Source organism: Pygocentrus nattereri, chromosome 2 (assembly GCF_015220715.1).
Source record: "Pygocentrus nattereri isolate fPygNat1 chromosome 2, fPygNat1.pri, whole genome shotgun sequence".
Taxonomy (NCBI): Eukaryota; Metazoa; Chordata; class Actinopteri; order Characiformes; family Serrasalmidae; genus Pygocentrus; species Pygocentrus nattereri.
In genome coordinates, this window is record NC_051212.1 from 52464861 (window position 1) to 52484890 (window position 20030).

At 41.8% G+C, this 20030-nt stretch overlaps 1 protein-coding gene across 3 annotated transcripts in view; it reads right to left on the reverse strand.

Annotated features, from left to right (window-relative positions):
* Positions 1 to 3398: 3398 nt before the first annotated feature.
* The window catches only part of slc1a7a (solute carrier family 1 member 7a), a 42121-nt gene continuing 25489 nt past the window's right edge, over positions 3399 to 20030 (reverse strand). Inside the window, exons 4-11 of one of the 3 annotated variants that reach the window (XM_017703337.1) lie at positions 14919 to 14961; positions 10443 to 10674; positions 9686 to 9785; positions 8897 to 9130; positions 7809 to 8003; positions 5963 to 6097; positions 5769 to 5868; positions 3399 to 4747 (exon numbers count right to left, since the gene is read on the reverse strand). In XM_017703337.1, coding sequence (XP_017558826.1) covers positions 4505 to 4747; positions 5769 to 5868; positions 5963 to 6097; positions 7809 to 8003; positions 8897 to 9130; positions 9686 to 9785; positions 10443 to 10674; positions 14919 to 14961 — 1282 coding nt within the window. In that variant the 3' untranslated portion in view covers positions 3399 to 4504. Of the gene's footprint in view, positions 4772 to 5748; positions 5869 to 5962; positions 6098 to 7808; positions 8004 to 8896; positions 9131 to 9685; positions 9786 to 10442; positions 10675 to 14918; positions 14962 to 20030 lie in introns of all 3 variants that reach the window. The other 2 variants (XM_017703336.1, XM_017703338.1) reach the window with 2 other exon arrangements.

Genomic DNA, 20030 nt, shown 5'->3' on the forward strand with positions numbered 1-20030 from the left:
GACTTGCCTCCTTTATTTAAACCTCTCGTGTAAGAGCTGTACAAATCATTTACACTCAGAAAGCCACGTGCTGCAGTAATGCGTTTTGATATTTCGCTGTTGTCCGAACAAAACCTTGCATCTCCGTTTTTGACATGATTTGAAAATGCCTGTTCCTCTTTACATTGTGTGTAAATGTTGTGACGATTGGACCAAAATAAACACCTCAAAATGACTTGGAAAGACGTCTGGTTCCATTGACTTACATTAAAAGAAAAGTGTGTTTTTTTTTTCCCTTCTCCTGTAAAGTCACCATTTTGGAGATACGAGGTTTTGTTCCAGCAGCAGTGATTTGGTTTATTGGGTTTAAAAGGTTTGGTTTTTGAGAATTTTATAGAACAAATTTGCACTGGGGGTAGGACAAAATAGTTGTAAATGTGAAACAGGTGCAGGCTATTACTCATTTCTCTTCTCGCTAAGTTGTCAAACTACAAGAAGCCAAGCTGCCCCTCAGCCAAGAACTCTCCTACCTGTATTTGTGGATTTTGGCTTCCAATAAAATAGAAAAAAGCACAGTAAGTGGATGGAAAAATGACTGACTCTGCTCTTAAGCCCTGACCCACCGAAGATGAGCAGCAGTAATTGTTCCAAGGGAAGAATTGGCATTTCCATGATGAAAGCAGGAGGCTAGATTTAACCGTACCTGCTAACACGATTGCTAGAATTTTCACTTTTCTGTCAAATGCATTCGGTCATTGAAAATGAATGTATTCTGACCCTTTTTAACATAGATTGTGCTCCAGTTTGCAATGAACTCCCTGAATGATTTGATTGGTGGGCGTTAAGGCCGTTGTGGAATCCGTCCAAGAGATTTGCTGTTTATATTAATTTATAATGCAGAATTGTTTCTTTTGGCCATGTGGCCATGCAGCCCACAGCCTTCTGCCTTCTATAGCTTCTGCTTATCATCCCCCACCAATGTACGCTCCCAGGGCAGCCTGCCATCCAAACTGGTTGCATCTGCCAACCCTGGCCAACCCGTTGTCCACTCAGACTGGCAACTAGAGTCACTGGGTTTCTTTAACACCAACACGAAGACGTGCCTCGCGAAATGGGACCTTGATGGGGGAGCAACGTTCGCTCACTATGCATCTGAAATGACCAGATTTACTAAGGCTGTAGCTAATAAAGCAAACTCGAAGGGACAAGGTTTAAAATGATACAGATGATGGCACAAACAACAAAACAGATGACTAAACATGCTACGGGAGTGTTACTTTGCTGTGGCTAAAATTGTATAAATAATATTTTTAAAACGTGCCTCACACAAAGGCTGCACTTTCCGAGAGTCTGTCCCAAATGCATGTGGTCAGACCAAGTACCCTCGTGGTTTCTTGCCTTATAGATTCACACAGCTTTGAAGTCAGAGATCAGGGCACCATTTGGGACTGAGATAATGTCTCATGCCTTTGGTCTCCCAGCAACACACGTTTGAGACTGCCAGGTTTTGAAAAAGAGAGAAATCCAAGCAAAACAGGTCCCTGCTACTGTTCAAACGTTAGTAAATCAAGGGGAATATGAAATTAGCCTCACATGCAATACCTCCGCCTACTTTCTGTGCGATCAAATGCGCATGAGCACGTTCTGCTCACGACCTCAGAGGCTTTCTTATATAATACATGGGCAGGATGCATCACATTTGCGCCTGACACTTCATGCAATGAACCAGTAAAAGTAACCTGACCTGGCCATTGTCTATTCAAGATATGCAAAAATGACATTACCAAAAACATGAATACTTAAAATCTTCAAAATGTAAATTTCCCCAGGTGCTCTGTCTTTTAAACCAATCTATTCGTTTGGCCGGATAGGATTGTGTGGCGGGCCTGATCCAGCCTGCGGGCCTTGTGTTTGACACATGGGCTGTAGTCACTTGGAGGTGCGTTTTGGGGGTTCTTGAGCGCCGCCATCAGGATGTGTGAATCTCAAAATGTTGTAGAAGTTCTGAAGTGGTATGTTGACGGATTAAAAGCAAGTTCTCACAAGCAGTTACACCCAGTGGGTCTAGTTGTTTGATTGCTGCTGATAGGAACAGGCACTCTCTGCTTACTGGACTCCAGTAGTGCATCAGTTTTAAGGTTTTTCTCTAGCGTTTATGTTCAGTAGCTGTCAGTATCTCTTTTGGTTTGTTGTCTAGTACCTCGCTGCTCCTTTTGCCTCTCCGTCAGTCTGTCTGTTAAGAGGATGTGTTCCACCTAAAACCCTCCCCATCTGTTGTCTGTTTCTCAAGCGTAATCTCAGGTGATTACGTTTCAAAGCGGCACGAGATGGTGCATCTGAAGTGTTGTCATTATTATATGATATGATGATGATGCTGCAAAAATATATGCAAAATAAGGATCATTTGGTTTTGTTGATGTTGAGCTTGTGTGCGGGTTGTGATCACATGCTGTGCATGATCTGGCATAAAAGACACAACAGGTTTTCATTAGTTATCAGTGCTGGTTTACCACTGAAATGCTGTTGAACTCTCTCTCTCCCTTTGGGGAGCCAGACCTGGGGCGACTTCAGAAAAGGTAAAAAAAATAAATAAATAAATAAACAGAACGACAACAAATGGAAAAGTTTGTTCCGGAAACCTCCTGGTAGCCTATGGCAAAGTAACCGTGTCCAGATATAATCGGAAAGGACAAATGAACACACTTTCACACATACTAATAATAGTTTAATTTTTTGGGATCCTTCATCATTATTAAGAGCCCGAGCTCCACATGGGCCTGATTTCTCCGCTTCAGTAATAATTCTGAAATCTGAACAGACGGTGGCCACAAAGCACATCAGCAGAACACTGCAGGAAAAAGGTGCACTGGATGTCCAAAAGTTTGTAGACACCCCCTTAATGGAGCATTAATGAGGTCGGGAACAGATGTTGGATGGTCAGTTCAGAATCAAAAGGTATTGGATGGAGCTTCATCACTCCAGAGAACCCAGCCCAACGCTGGGGGGCTACATCCCCCCTTTAAACTGATCAAGCATAGCATTAAGCATAGTGACCTCAGGTTCACATGGTCATTTGAAGAAGCGAAGACTATACAATCTGTGTGAATCAGAAGAGGTGTCTGGGTATTTTTAGACATATAGTGCGTCTTGGCATGTGAAACCATCTAAAATCTAGTCATTATATCTAATATCCCCATTATGAGATGCTTGTAATAATATTATAAGACAATTCTTATTTCTAAATGTTGCCTTTTTAAGCAGTGTCATCTAGACAAGTTGTTTTATTCTATAAACAGATCGTTTCAAGAAATGATGCTTGGAAAAAGGTGACTATCACTAGATAAAAAGACTTAAGTTTAAAAATGTTTAGAAATATATAATTGTAGAACTCTCAATCTCAAAATGAGAAGAATATATTGACTGGATTAAAGATTGTTTCACTTGCTAGATATCATCATCATCATCATTGCAGTGCAGGCAACCGTCTTCCCGAAGAACTTGTGTTTGCAGTACATTGTTCCAAATTAACCTGGTTGTATTTTCTGTATTAGAAGCAGAACTTTTTTTCCGAATGGGCAAACAAGCAAACATTGGCTTAACAGTGACATGATGCAGATTCGAAACTCACGGTGCTGGTGCGATACATCGTTTTCGCCTTATTATGATACAGTACATTAGTCAATTCAACAGTTTTGCTTATTGCCATATAACCATAAAATATATTATGACCAAATTGCAGTAATTTAATTAACCTAAGATACATTCATTTAATCATTCGTCACTCAACCCTGTGGATCAGTACATCACTGTATTCCAACACCCCTATGGCATTATTCCACTCGACTGGAACAAAAGCCGGCAAACACTGTAGCTCTTCAGGCATGAGGTTGCAGAGGCCTGCAGCCGCCCAGTAGCCCACTTCAAGAAGACCAGTCGTTCGTCCTTTTGTAACAGAGGAGCCAACAAATGAAAAGGTTATAAAAATCCCCCCAAAAGTGGAAAAAACAGTCACCAACGTATGAAATATCTCATTCAACATATCTTTATAAGACAAAAACAATAGTGTATCTTGTTTGGCCTTGTCCCAAGCAGGAGCTGTCATGTTCGATATGAGTGGGCTGACATACCAATAGTCCTTTCCTCTTGTGGCACTCCCACAACGTATACAGACCACTCCCCATATGGGTAGGCCTGGACTGGGCTCAGCCGAATGAGCCCACGATAATTGCTCTGTGATATTGAGCGGCCAGAGTAGATCCCAGAGGTAGGTCCAGAGTTCCGCAACCCTCGATCCCTGCTTTCATGACGTTTCCTTAAAGCCTACAAAGTCCAATTACATTCTTACCCGGGAGATCCAACCAATGGCAGCACTCGCACTTGCATTGTGAAAGAATTATGGACATCAAAAAACCTAAACGAACAGCTGGACGCTTCTGTCCCAGCAGCCCGTCGTGTCTTTTACTACTCGGAGGGGGAGGTTGCACGTTAGGCACCGTCTTCTCAGGCCCAGCAGGTCTGAGGAAGTCTAGACGTTGGTCTCCAGGCCATTCATGTCGATGGTGCAGTGGTCCTGGTCTTTGTTCTCCCTCTTGTGACGCGGCGACAAGTGCGAGGATTTCTTCTTGTCCGCAGGCCTGATGCCTTCTTCCAGCTGCATGAGGCGGGCCACGTCTGGAGAGAGCGGTTCCTGCTTTCGGGGGCCTGGTGGAGGAGGCTGGAAGCAGCCGTTTTTCTGGTAGGACATCATCTGCTGGATACTGATCATGGGCTTAGTTTCACAAATGAGAGGGATCTATGTGTAAGGACGTCAGGAGAGGACACGTATGTTTAATTTCCAGAACTGAAATGCTAGCGAAAGAAAATCGATCTAAATCAGTGGTTTCCAGTTTGGGTCCTGGAGTATCCAAGCCTACATATTCTGGATGTCCAGGATGAGGATTGGGAACCACTGAGTTATATCAACACTTAATACACTACTTAGCCAAAAGTATGTAAACACCCCTTCTAATTAGTGAGGAAGGTTTTTGATAACGGGTGCATAAAATCAAGCAAACGAATATGCAGTCTCCATAGACAAGTACAGGCAATAAAATGGGTCAGACTGAGAAACTCAGTGAATTTCATTGTGGCACTGTCTCCTTTCCAGTCACTTAGTTTGTCAAATGTGAGCTGCCTTGGTAAGTACTGCCTTAATAGAGCTGCCCTAACTGTTCTGCATTGTTACTGTGATACCTTTGCTCGGCTGCAAAGGCAACAGAAATAGGTTGCCAGGTGTGTAAAAATTATCTATCCTCGGTCGCTACACTCACTACAGAGTTCCAGACTACCAAGCACACCCCATTGCTCTCTGGAGCAGTGGAAACACGTTCTCTAAAGTGATGGATCATGCGTCACCATCTGGCAATCTTAGGGTTCTGCGAATGCAGAAGAACGAAACCTATCTGAATGTAGATTGGCAACTGTTAAGTTTGGTGGAGGAGGAATAATTAGCTGTTTTCATATTTTGTGCTCAACAGAGGAAAACCGTAATGCTATTGTCTACAAAGTTGAGTGCTTCCAACAGTTTTGGAAGGCCGTATTGAAGCGAATCCCTGCAACTTTGCTCCAAAATCTACTACAAAGCCTTCCCAGAAGAGTTTTAGATCTTCTAGCAGAGCAGAGGTGTGTAACTCCATATTAATGCCTATGGTTTTGAATTGAGGTATATGGATGTGATGTCCATATACTTCTGGCCATGTAGCGTACTTAAGTGACAGCATTTTTCCTCACCATGTTCACATGGATCTTACCTCTTCACCCTCCTTAATAAAGTCTTTCCTACATATGTGCGCCATGATCCCCGTGGCCAGAGCGTCACCCATCACGTTTACCATGGTCCTGAACCGGTCCCTGAAATAAAGATGGACACATTGTTTGGTGAATGTCTTGGATGAAAACGTGTAGGCTCTGTGTGTTTTACACAATTTCCAAAAACTTTACTTACAGGGCCCAGTCCACAGCAATAATGAGCGTGATGTCATCTGTGGGTAGGCCCACCGAGGTCAGTACAATCACCATGGTTACCAAACCGGCTTGAGGAATTCCTGCAGCACCGATACTGGCCGCCGTGGCTGTGATGCTGGAAGAGAGAAACACAGAGATTATTGTTTATGTTGGAGTTGACCTCTCCAGCTCTGTTGACCTCTCTCAATTCATAACTTGCTGAGCTGCCTAGCAGCTCGTTCCTTTTTGTCCTTTAAGGTCATGAAGATTGTTCCAAGTACTCAGAATTCACTTCACACCAAGGCACTCTTACATGCACTATCAAGTGCACTCTGACGAAGTTACACATGGGTAGTTTTTACTCTTCTGCCCAAGCCTTTTAAATGTTTTACTTGGATTTGCACCGGAAAAAAGCTATTTTAATCTTAATTGATGTGCCTTGGTGTGACATGAACTTAAAAATATTGGGATATCCAACCAAAGACTGGGGTACTGTTAACATGAGTCAGCATGAAACTTAAACTCAATGCCAGTGCAACATTCAGCTCACATATTCATACATATGAGTCATTTTTATACCTGCATATTTGTATTTACATCTCTGTGCGTTTTTTTATCTTAAATATAATGAGTGTTACCAAAGCTTCTGATTGCACCATTTGACTGACCGGTTGCGCCACCTGACTTTTCAGACTAGTATCAAATTAAACTGGCATATACACTGTAGAAACCTTTGTCCCTGAACTTGAGTTTAAACCTTTTTTTCAAGTACATAAACATAATAATAATAATAATAATAATAATAACACATGCCAAAATAAAAGTCACTTGCGTTTGTTTGCGCCACCTGATATTTGAGGAAGTAAGAACTTGCGGACAAAACCTTTTCAGTGAGTTGTGCACTTTTAAATTGGCCTTATTTCGCAAAATGGTTTTTATTTTAAAGTTTTCAAACATAAAATCATGCCAAGCTATTTTCTTTAGAAGTTTACATGACTAAATTGTCTTTGTTGAGAATGGTGCACCAACAGCGTCCTGTGGGCAGCGTCCTGTGACCACTGATGAAGGACTAGAGGATGACCAACACAAACTGTGCAGCAGCAGACGAGCTGTTGTCTCTGACTTTACATGTACAAGGTGGACCGACACGGTGGAAATGTTTAATAGAGTGGACAGTGAGTGGACACAGTATTTAAAAACGCTGAGAATGACCCACCATCCAAATAATACCTGCTCTGGTGGTCCTGTGGGGTCCTGACCATTAATGAAGGTGGGAAGCGCACTTATATGGCAAAACAACTGATTAAATGGGTAATGAGTGTGGAGAGAAGGCAGTAGTTCATTTTAGGTTTTGGATTGTAAATAAAATATTGTGTAGAAATCAAGACCCCTGGTTCCTATCACCACCACTGGAAAGAAATCTCGCTATGTTTTTCCCGAAAACGGCATTTCACCAGCTTCACATTTCACTCTGAATGACTTTTCAGTCTGTGCTTGAATTATGCAGAACTTTTGAAATTCCCGTTAAAATACGAATGTATTTTTTGTAAACAGACACAACAGAGGAAAGTGAAGATTAAAGTGGTGGGACAGGATGAAACAGTAACGCAGGATCTGATATGGATTTTGCGCTCCAATTGTAAGGCCACAATCAGTCCTGTACTGTATTCCTGTCACCAAAACAATGCAAAGCCATTTAAGCGAGCGCTGAGGAATTAATTCAGTTCGCAAAGTTCCTTAAGGTTTTAGCCAGTTCCCCAGAATCGATATGTAAGCAGCCATTCTTCAGTCTCGCAAGTCTAAATCATCTCGCACTTCGATTGGCCGAGTTCAGACAGCAGACGTACCTGATGGTGATGATCTGGCCAAAGTCCAGCTCATAATTGTTGACCTGAGCGATGAAGATAGCCGCCACGGCCTCGTAGAGCGCCGTTCCGTCCATGTTTATGGTGGCACCCACAGGCAGCACGAAGCGGATGATGCGTCGGTCAATGTGGTTGTTCTCCAGGAGGCACTTGAAGGTGATAGGCAGTGTGGCAGAGCTGCAGCAGAGCACATGCACACAGGCAGATCAGAGACAGACACTTCATCTAGAGGACCATTAAATGAGCTCCACTACATGCTGTGATTTAGTGTAATGCGCTTATTTTGGTTCTCTCTGTTCACTCTTATACATGAATTACAGTGTTCTTACATTTTTGTGTGAGTTTTTCTGTTCTTCAGTCTTTTTTTCTTTCATTTTACTTCTACACTCATGTCTAATGGGCCCAACTCCTACACTGTTCTTGTATTTTTCCAGGTCCACTTGTGTGGTTTTATGGACCGAAAGCAGCCGTGTTTCTTTTGTGAATGACCACTTAGCAGCCTCTCTCTGTCCTTTAGAAGTTAGAGCTGCTTTTCTCACATCTCCGGCAGGAAGCTTTTAGGAAACTGTCAAAGTTGTAAAACTTTTTACGAGGCTGAAGCCAGCTTCTTGTTCAAATTTTTCCGTTCCACCTTAAATGCTTGAGAATGTAACAGCTGCACCTTTTAAGGTGGAACTGGAAAATTCTAACAAGAACTGGCGATTGAGAAGCGACTTCAGCTTCATGACTTTTTAGTGTTTGACAGTTCCTCATTGCAGATTTAACATAGCAGGAAACCAGCTGGGGTGATTATAAAGAAAATGAGTCCATTCGTCTCCAAATTATCGATGTTCGTCTTAAATCTTTCTCTTTGTCTTTTCTTTAGCTACTAGTTGGGTGATATTGTTGTCTGCATTGCTATGGTGACCAGCAGTCTGTGCTGATCTTCAGGGTTAAAGGGTGAATTAGCAGTTCTACATTAACTCCAGCGTTTAAGACCATTTACTGGTTTCCATGCGTGGCCTGTATGGAATGGAGTGAAAGGTACATTTTGAAACTGGTTTGTTATGTATTATTATGCGCGATCTCACCTGGAAGAAGTGGCGAGTGAGATGAGCAGGGCCTGCAGGATGCCTCGGATGTAGACTATGGGGCTTTTCTTGGTGATGAAGAAGTACATGGAAGGCAGGATGAAGAGGCCATGGAGAATTAGTCCCATGACGACAGTGATGGCATAGAAGCCCAACTTCTTCCCCATGGCTGAGGGATCATCCATCTCCAAGATCTTCCCAGCCACCAGGAAAACAATCCCAAACGGGAAGTACCTGTGAATGAGATTCAAAAGGTATCAGCCCCCATGGCCATTGTTCTGGAATTAGACGGACAATATCACACAGAGTAGCGGTTCTGTATATTTTTGGGCTCTCAAATCCAGACAGGCAGCTAGTATGTGCCTCTGATTGCTATTCCTGAATAAAACAATCTTTGTTTTATCTTTATTTTCCTTCTGAAAGTTTTGTCCCATCCTGTTAGTTAGTGGTTAAAGCACTCAAGTGAGTCAAGGGGACAATAGTTGTTTGGAGAGAGTAAAGTAAATCTGAGTGTCATCTACATAGCTGTGGTAAGATATCCCACAGTCTTGAAGGATTTGGCTAAAAGGGTGCATGTGTAAATTAAATAACAGCAGCCCAACAATTAAACCCTGGGGCACACCACAGGTCACTGGAACTCTCTCATATGAACTGAACCATTTTAGGACGGTTCCTAAGAGTCCAAACCAGTTCTCAAGTCTATCTATGAGAATTTTATGGAGCAAGGGTGCAAAGCATGGAGATCTATTATCGATTATCGAGTCCTTAATCAAGAGAGCCGGTCCTTACCAGATAACAATGGCAACAATTTTCAGCACGGCTTCATTCAGACTCTGACAGAAGTTGACCAGGGCGCTGCCATTGGGTCCCATTCTCCCCAGCATGATGCCTAAAATACAGAACGCATGGCATGTGGATGTGTTAGAAAGGTGGGTACTGAATGCATTTAAGGGAATCTGGGAATTCGGCAATAAAGCTAGGACTCAAAAAAAGAAATGTTCAGTGCTGTTTTATGTAAATTCATTTTTTCTGAGCGGTCAGTAGGGGTTGTTTGAAAGACACTGTGGTTAGAAGCCGGAGTGACCTTGATTCAGTGCTTTTTGTTTCATGTCTGTCCTGGAGAGAATGTCAGAAATGGGAACAGATTCTCAGAATATATGTTCTCTGATGGGCATATTGTGGCTAATTGCTAATCCACAGTCATGTTTCCCCTTTGTTAGACTGAGTTGTGACAGACATCCAGCTGCCTGAAGCAGATGATGATACATTGCACAAGCAAAGCAATTTGTCACATGTAAAACTGCATTCAGTTCTAAGTGAGTAGACTGAGAGACGTCTCTAGGCTACTGTGACAAATAAATGAGTCAGCGCAGGATTTCAGCAGGATCAATGGAACTGACTTCATACTGTTGATGAGTGAGTCAGTGAGAACAACTAGAACCAATCTCTATGGAACAGAAAGTTTGGCTTTGTCTGGGTGAGGCAAACCACAACTGCCTTTAAACAGCAGAAAACCTCACAGAAGTTGGTAGGCCTATTCACTCACCCATTGTAGCTGAGAAGATGACGATACCCAGGACGTTCATCCCGTCGCTGGTGCCTGGGAGCGTCCTGAATACCACGTCTGGAGGTGGCGTCAGGTCCAGAGAAAAGTTCTGGATGTCGGTTCCATTGTCATCCTGGATGCCATAGATGAAAACCCGCCTGGTGGTGGTCTCCATCAAGTCCTGGCTGACTGTAGGCCTGGGCTTCAGGATGGGGATGCTCTTGGTGCGATACTACCAAAAGGATAGGATACATAATGGCATAAATACAGCAGCTTAAAATTCTATCAACAGTGAATTTGTCAATTACCCAGCAGCATCCTGAGTTTCTGTATTTCTCAGAATTATGGGGAAAAAATAGATTTTTATTTATAAAATCTAGAAACCTGATTTGAATTAATTCAATGGTGTATATTTTACAGACAAGTGGCAGCTCAGAATTTTCGAACTTGGTATCTCCTACCATTCCCACGTTCATGCATCAGCTGGTATGACTTGAAAAAAAGCATTCACAGTAAGATATTTGTAAGATACACACTTGTTTGCCTGCTGTGTGCTTATAAAAAGCTCTTTAAAAGTCTTGGCGTACGAATTAAACAGCTGTTAGGGTAGCGCTTCATTTATATTAAAAGTCGATGCGTGCTGTGTCAGATCTCTATTAATATAGTCCCGGAAAATGACATGAAAATGTGCTGTTCTGTGCAGTTTGATCAGAATTCTTGCACATAATGACAAACTTTAATTTTCCGTTATCCAAGAATTCCCTGTGTGTTTTTTTGACATCATGCACAAAGTGTATGGTAAACAAATGTGGTTCCATGGGTGCCTCTATGTTGAAATGAAATCATGGATTAACCACTTGGGAAAAGTCTGAGCCCTTGAGAATCTCCTACTTGCCTTGGTTTCCAGTGGATCAGGTATGCAGCATAAATAATGTCATTTTCATGCTAGGAATTTTTGGTCCCAGTCATGTTGTGCGGGAATGTTTTAGTTTGTCAGAGAAATTCATGTCAGGGCTGAGCGATTAATCAAATTTTATTTTCAATTAAAAATTTGGCTTCCAACGATTCTGAAAACAAGAGAATGGATATAAACCATAACTGAACTGCAATCTGTTTAATTTTGTCTTGTGTTATAAATCCAGTTCACCCCTTTCCTTTAGTAATGGAAGTGTTTGGGAAGTGCACAGCAACTTTGTTTGTCTTATTTAGAAATATCTCAAATTTATGAATATAAATAGAGAAAATGTATAAATATACATATATGAATATATCGCTGCTGTCGGAACAAAACCTTGTATCTCCATTTTTGTTGTTTTTCAGTTTTTTTGACATAATTTGAAAATGTCTGTTGTTCTTTACATTGTGTGTAAATTTCATGATGAACGGACCAAAAGAAACGGCCCACAATTACATGGAAAAACCGTCTGGTTCCATTGACTTACATTAAAAGTAATGTCTGTTTTTCCTTCTCCTGTAAAGTTACCATCTTGGAGATACTAGGTTTTGTTCCGACAGCACCGATATATATGTAGCATATCATAAATATATAAAACTAAATCTAATCTAAAATATCATTATTATTGATTTTACCATATTATTATTTTTATATTATTACTTTTTTATTTCTTATTTTGATATTGTTTATTTAAATGCATATACTTATATATTGCACAATTATTTTATTATATATTTTATTTATTTATATTTTGACCTAGTTTTTCATTTGTTTTTCAGTTCATTAAATCCATGATGTTTCTTGGCAGTTTAAGAAGGTTCAACCTGATCTTTCGCTTGTTGGACGACAAGGATTCCCCCTCTCGCGTTTTCTTGTGCTAAATAATAAATATGATTCTCCATTTGACAAATTTTTGGTTCTCAAACTTCTCACAACACGAAATGGTCAGCCAGCGCCGGCAACAACCACCGATTCTTCTTTCTACGTCTTCCAACTGGAGCTACAGCACCACCAAATTCGGCCACTGCTTCAATGTAAAAATGCGAGAGGCGGCTCTAGAGCCAGAGTTTGGTTTGTCCGTTCTGTGGAACTCTAACATAAACCATAGTTAGCATTCAGAATTAGCAGGAAAAAATATGATTAAATCTATTACATCTTATAATAATCAAAGCTAGGATCCCCTAAAACCCTGCATTTGGTTTTAGTGCAGCTTTCTGATTTCAGTGGTACATTTGCTTCATTATACTCGCAGTTCTGTACTCGCAGTGTCATGTGGGTTCCTGCTGTTCAGGGAAGCACAGTTCAGTGAACCCAGCAGCCACAAATTAGAGCAGGCAGTTCAGAGCACTTTGTGCATAGTCTTTTCTTCACTTGGTTTCTCATCATCTCATCTCTCATGTCTTTTTACTGCGATCTGGGCGTCCTCTTTTTGATTATGAGGGCATACACCCTGTAGTGTGGTCTACCTCGCTCCTGCACCCTGAGCGAATTTCTTCAGTTTCTCTTAGGCTTTTATTCATTGGTCTGGTGCTTTTTATGCTTGACTACAGTTATTTTTCTCAGCGGGTCTCATTGCTGGGTGTTCTTGTACTCTTGCGATTTCTGTGTCCGTACTAGATTGGGTATGTTTTAGCATCTGCTTAGTTTTTTTTCTTTCTGAAGGTCACTGGAGTCTTCAGGTAGATTAATACAATGACGTCAAAGCAAAAAATTTTGCCACATTTACACGCAGCCTGATAATCCAGTAACAATCCGACTAATAGCTCAAACGGAATAGAATATGTCCATGTAAACACCTTAATCTGAATAGACGAGTTTGATTGAGGCCATTCAGAATACACTGTCTTTCTGATTGAACGAGGTGGGTAAATAATCCGTTAAATAGAAGAATAATATCAGCGTAAACGCCTGTATCCGATTACATTCCCTATCGGAAAGTTTAAGTCCGTTCTGCATGTGCGTCGCGTCACAGTGAGAGTTTATACCGTTCGACACGGCGGAGCAGAAACTGGTCTGCAGAGGAGACGAAGTTCATGCTCTGATCTTTAAAAGACGGCGGTGGGACGGACGTCCAGCTTATGTGTCTCAGAACACGACGTCTTCCTCTCGGCCTTCTTTAATAAGGACGTGTGAAGGACGTTTTCCTGAGTCTGACGTCATTTTAAAGTGATTAAAAACACAATCACTGCTCACTGCTGCTCATCTCACTCTGACTGGACTCGTGATGCTCGCTGTCATGGTTACATCTACACTAGGTGGTTCTTTATGCATGAGTGTAATTTTGGATTGGATTACTTGTAGTGAGCATGTAAACAGAGATTTTCCATCCGGTTGTTGAGTAGAGGGAGCGTAAACACCTCAGTCTTAATCTGTAATCAAAGTGTATTCAATCGGTATGGTAGAAATCTTTGCATGTAAGCATAGCCAATGATAGCTCAAGGTAGGTACAGTGTCGAAAAGAGTAAAAACTATTTTAATGCTCTTGATTTGGAACCAGCACTTACGCTGTTTGTTTTACTGTTACACAAAGTTGAAATATATATGGCTATAAATGCACAGAAATGAAAACAGTACCAATTCTTCCCTCACTCTCCAACTGTGTATCTAGAATGCACTGGATATGGACAATTTACTGACCGCTCTTAATCCAGATACGTAAATGTCTCTATAGAAAAGTTCACTTAATGAATTTATCCATTCTTTTTTATTTCATGTCTACATACACAGCACTGTGCAGAAATCAGAGACCGCCCTTCACTTTTGACATTTCCAGTCAAAACAACCATGATGTACAAGGTACTCATCATCTGAAGATGATTAGATGTAAGATCAAGATGTAAGATGTAAGACCCACTTGCACAAGGAAGGTGAAAGTCAAAGTGAAAAAACAGCTACATTAAAAGCTACAAAAACATCTCCTAACAAAGACCTGGAAGAGCTGGTAGACACCAAAACTGCCCCCATCAGATAAACAGCCCTTAAAGCTTTGATCTCTGAGAGAGAGGAGAACATTAAGCTGCTTCAGATCTGAAAACATCCACAGGTGTTTCTGTCCATCCTTCCACTGTGAGAAGACCACTCAGCGCCGTGGGTCTGAAAGGACGTGTAGCTGATCAAGAAGAACCTCACTGAGAAAAGGAGACGGACACATCAAACAAAGAAGCTGAATGATGGGCTGACCACCCCAGAGTCCAGACCTCAGCACCACTGAATGGGTTTGATTACTTCAGAAAATCATCAACCAGTTTCTAAGACTGAACTTTGGAGGTGTGTCTGCAGGTTCTTTGAGGAGCTGAAAGTGAGTCTTCTGAAAAGAACGGAAGTTGGACTGAAGGTAAAGAGGGACACAATAAATACTGCAATATGCTCACAAATAATGCAGAATATGTAACTTTATGGTAAATGTATGTTTCTATATTTAACATAAATGGCCGTTTTGACTGGAAATGAAACTGCACATTTTAAGCTTCAGTGCTTTGATTTTAACCTGTCTGTAAATAGTATCTGGTAATGGAACTCACCTGCTGGAATGTAGCTTGCACTAGGTTGGCAGGGAACATGTTGCTGTTGAAGAGAAAGAAGAAATATTATTTTTCAGTTAGTTAATCTGTGACCGTGTAGCTACCAGAAACAGAATGAACAGGGATTTAAAGGAAGTATTTGAATCCGGTCATCTCTATATCTTTACAAATGTTCCCTCTGAAGGAACAGAATTTTTTTGAAACCATAGTCTAACCAGAAATCAAATTTATATAAAGTCATTGACACTAACAATAACCCACATATCTATCTATCTATATATATATTAGTTTCATCTTAATACTGACCTTATTTTGTCTATATTTTTCAGAATCACCACCAAAAAGTAATTTCCATCAAGAATCTTTCAATAACATCCTGTATAAATACCAAAAACCCTTTATCTCATCATGTTTGAGTGCTAACAGTTTTCACATCTCAGCCCATGTTTGTCAAACCTGTCAGTAAGAATGCTGATCTGGGAACAGTTTGTGCCCTTTATGTACTGATTATGAATACATAAGCCCTAAAATCACTGTTGTGTTCTGACTCTGAAACGATTAATAAATATAGGCCCCTATTAGCAACAAGAACGTTCAGGAAACAAAACTAAAGGCTTTGTCAAGTTTAATAGGTCAATTACCATGTGGGGTTGTACAATTATTTCCAGTAGATGCATAAAAAACATGATTCAGAACTTCCCCATATGAAGCTGGAACTGTATAGTCATTTGTATATTATTGTATAAATAACATTAATCATTTTCTGGAGTAATGGTACAGAGACTGTATAATTAACTGTCAGAGTAACAAAACTGAAGTTATATACACTATATTTCTAAAGGTTTTCACTCATCCATCCAAATCATTGAATCCAGGTGTTCCAATCACTTCCATGACCACAGGTGTATAAAGCCGAGCCCCTAGGCCTGCAGACTGCTTCTACAGACATTAGTGAAAGAATGGGTCGCTCTCAGGAGCTCAGTGAACTCCAGCGTGGTACCGTGATCGGACGCCACCTGTGCAGCAAGTCCAGTCGTGAAATTTCCTCACTACTAAATATTCCACAGTCGACTGTCAGTGGGATTATAACAAAGTGGAAGCGATTGGGAACGACAGCAGCTCAGCCACGAAGTGGTCGGCCACGTAAAGTGACAGAGCGGGGTCAGCGGATGCTGAGGGGCATAGTGCACAGAGGTCACCAACTTTCTGCAGAGTCAATCACTACAGACCTCCAAACTTCATGTGGTCTTCAGATCAGCTCAAGAACAGCATACAGAGCTTCATGGAATGGGTTTCCATGGCCGAGCAGCTGCATCTGAGCCTTACATCACCAAGCGCAATGCAAAGCGTGGAATGCAGTGGTGTAAAGCGCCGCCACTGGACTCTAGAGCAGTAGAGACGAGTTCTCTGGAGTGACCAATCACACTTCTCCGTCTGACAATCCGATGGACCAGTCTGGATTTGGTGGTTGCCAGGAGAATGTTACTTGTCTGACTGCATTGTGCTAAGTGTAAAGTTTGGTGGAGGGGGGGTCATGGTGTGGGGTTGTTTTTCAGGAGTTGGGCTCGGCCCCTTAGTTCCAGTAAAAGGAACTCTTCATGCTTCAGCACCAAGAGATTTTGAACAATTTCATGCTCCCAACTTGGGGATGGACCCTTCCTGTTCCAACATGACTGCACACCAGTGCACAAAGCAGGTCCATCAAGACGTGGATGAGGGAGTTTGGTGTGGAAGAACTTGACTGGCCTGGACAGAGTCCTGACCTCAACCTGATAGAACACCTTTGGGATGAATTAGAGTGGAGGCTGTGAGCCAGGCCTTCTCGTCCAACATCAGTGTCTGACCTCACAAAGGCGCTTCTGGAAGAACGGTCAGAAATTCCCATAAACACATTCCTAACCCTTGTGGAAAGCCTTCCCGGAAGAGTTGAAGCTGTTATAGCTGCAAAGGGTGGCCCGAGATCATATTAAACCCTATGGATTAAGAATGGGATGTCACTCAATTACATATGCGTGTGAAGCCAGACGAGCGAATGCTTTTAGTAATATAGTGTATGTGCTATGTTTGAAGAATCACTCATAAAACTAAAAATCATCGAAATCACTGTGGCCTCCTGCATTCTGAAGCTACTTTTTCAGCATGGATCTTGTTCATGGAACCTGGTAAAAACCTAACCCAACGTCATAGATTTTTTTTCACCTGGCTTATCAGCACATTCTGTGAGCTATGGGGACAGCAAAAACCATCAGGTCAAGGACTTGTGGCCAACAGAATCAAAATGTACTGGTTGTACTGTTTGTATTTTATTTGTGTGAAACTTTTTACGAACAAAATCTTCATCCAGAAATCCCGGACGAGCCCCCAGCGAGGATGGACAGGAAAACTGGAGCATGAGGAAGATTTGCTAGTTCTTCAAGGGTTCTTTAGTAAAGACAATGGTTTTATATAGAGCCATGAACAATTAAAGGACCATGGTTCTATGCATGTTGAAATAGTTCTTCAGATTGATGGAGAATGTGTTGTATATTTTTAAAATGGCTCTGTATAGCCCAAAAAGGGTTCTTCTACTGTTGTAAGCTTGACAGAATCCTATTTGTTGCTGTATAAAACCATTTTCCATAGAACAATATAAACACATTCTCCATCAAGCCTTGAAGAAACATCTTTTTTCAAGACTGTAAGACAATGAAGAAGAACCACTGAGAGAAATCAAAACTAAAGGAGAATACAGAAGCCAGGACTGGATTGGGAACTATTTTTAGCCCTTAGCTTTTCTCTAGACCAGTCCCTTACAGTCACATTTGCCCACACATTAAGGATACATTGGGTCATTAACATGTCAAGGTACAATCACTGGCCACTTCATTAGGTACAATTATTAGGTTCAGTTGCTTGTTAACACAAATAGCTAATCAGCCAATCACACGGCTGCAACTCACTGCATTTAGGCATGTAGAGGTGGTCAAGACAACTTGCTGAAGTGCAGACCGAGCATCAGAACGGGGAAGAAAGGGGATTTAAGGGGCTTTGAACGTGGCGTGGTTGTTGGTGCCAGACGGGCTGGTCTGATTATTTCAGAAACTGCTGATCTGCTGGGATTTTCACACACAACCATCTCTAGGGTTCACAGAGAACGGTCCGAAAAAGAGGAAATATCCAGTGAGCGGTCAGTTGTGTGGATGAAAATGCCTTGTTGATGTGAGAGGTCAGAGGAGAATGGACAGACTGGTTCCAGATGATAGAAAGGCAACAGGAACTCAAATAACCAACCAAAATCTCTGAGGAACGTTTCCAACACCTTGTTGCAAGTATTCCAAGAAGAATAAAGGCAGTTCTGAAGGCGAAAGGGGTTCCAACCTTTTACTAGCACCTAATAAAATGTACCTAATAAAGTGGCCGATGAGTGTATGTGTACCACAGTATTTGCCTATCACATGTCACTTGTCCTGGGTGGTGTCTAGTGAATTTATATGGGACTGCCTTAGAAATGACAGTGGGTCAAGCAGTTCTGGTATTCCAGATGGTCCGACTGAACCTGTGGATGGTTCAGTCCATGACTGGATAGTTTAGCCGTGCTGCTAACATTTTCCCCAACAGACCTCCAGTAATGGACTACGCACTGAAGCTAAACTCAGCGGTAAGTCGTTAGACATCACTTCCATGAGGGCCATATGGCTCAGATCAGTAAGGAGCAGTAATTAGGTCCTGGCTCACACTCTGAGCACACGCTCCTGTGACACGGGGCCACGCTCCGCTGCATACACACATACACAGGGGCTGTGACAGGTGGGACAGGACAAGTCCGTTCTTCTCCACCACCGCAAGGCAAAGCCACATCTAAGCCTCCTTTTCTTATAGGGCCTTTCACGTAGCTGCCTCCGTGCCTTAAACTCTTAACCTTCTCTCCCCAGATGGAAGCTGCGTAATCCGCTCCACACTTCAGAAGCACAAACACTGAGCCCGAAGCTGCATGAGGTATCCTCACCTTGTGTGGCCTTATGCAAGTGTTTGGTTTGGTTCTGCACCATTTCATTCAGTGTGAAGTAGGTCATTTTTCATTAAATTCACTGTTGTTTGAGATAAGATAAGATAAGATAAGATAGGATAAGATAATCCTTTATTAGTCCCACAGCGGGGAAATTCACAGTATTACAGCAGCAGCAGAGTAACAGGAGTAAGGCACTCAGTAATAGAAACGGGAAACAGTATAAACATTATAAACACTATAAATAGTAAAAATGAAGGTTAAAGTTAAAGTTAAATCTCTAGACTAGTGGGGTTTAGTGCGGTTTGATCAATAAGGGCTTCAGCGGCAGCAGGATTCCTTCCAAATCCTTCATGACACACTCTTCGAATGCCTAATTAATCTTCCTCGAGTCTTTCTTCATTTCTTTCCATTTGATATGAAAGGCTTAAAAGCAAGTAGCCATTAAGGAAGTCTACTAGCATGTCCTACTGACCGACTGGAACAGTGACACAATGACACTGGGACTGTGCCATGTCAAGGACAAGCTGATCCCTTTGCTCTCTTCTTGCTGCAGCTAATTAGCTTAGCATGAGTGCAAGGCTTCATTAGAACCCACAATACTTACTCTACTCAGGGCTCCATCTCCATCACATTTGGGAAGGAGACGTGCACTTAAGAAGGTCCACGTTTGGTGAAAAACTAACCCCATGAAATGTACAAGATACTACCTTTAATAATTGCTAATTAATTTGCTGTCAATAAATTCAATTAGAACCATGCATTTCCTTACAGAATTGCACAGTGGTTCCCACTTCCTGCTAGGTTGTTGCTATTCGGTTACTATGGTATCCCAAGTGGTTGATAAATTGTTGCTAGGCAGTTGTTATGGTATCCCATGCGGTTCCTTAATTGCTGCTAGTAGTTCCTATGGTGTATGGGGTGTGTATTTAGTTGTTCGTAGGGAGTTGCCAAGTGGTAGCTACATGCTGTTGAAAATGAATGGGAGTCTATGGGGATGAAAAAACGACACATAGAGGAGTGCGGGTCAGTGTGGCTGTGGATTCTTGTTTGAGGACCTGCCCTGAGTGAGTACATGCAGTTTGGTGGCTGTTGGGCAAAGAAAAAACAGGGCTGGGGATGGGGTG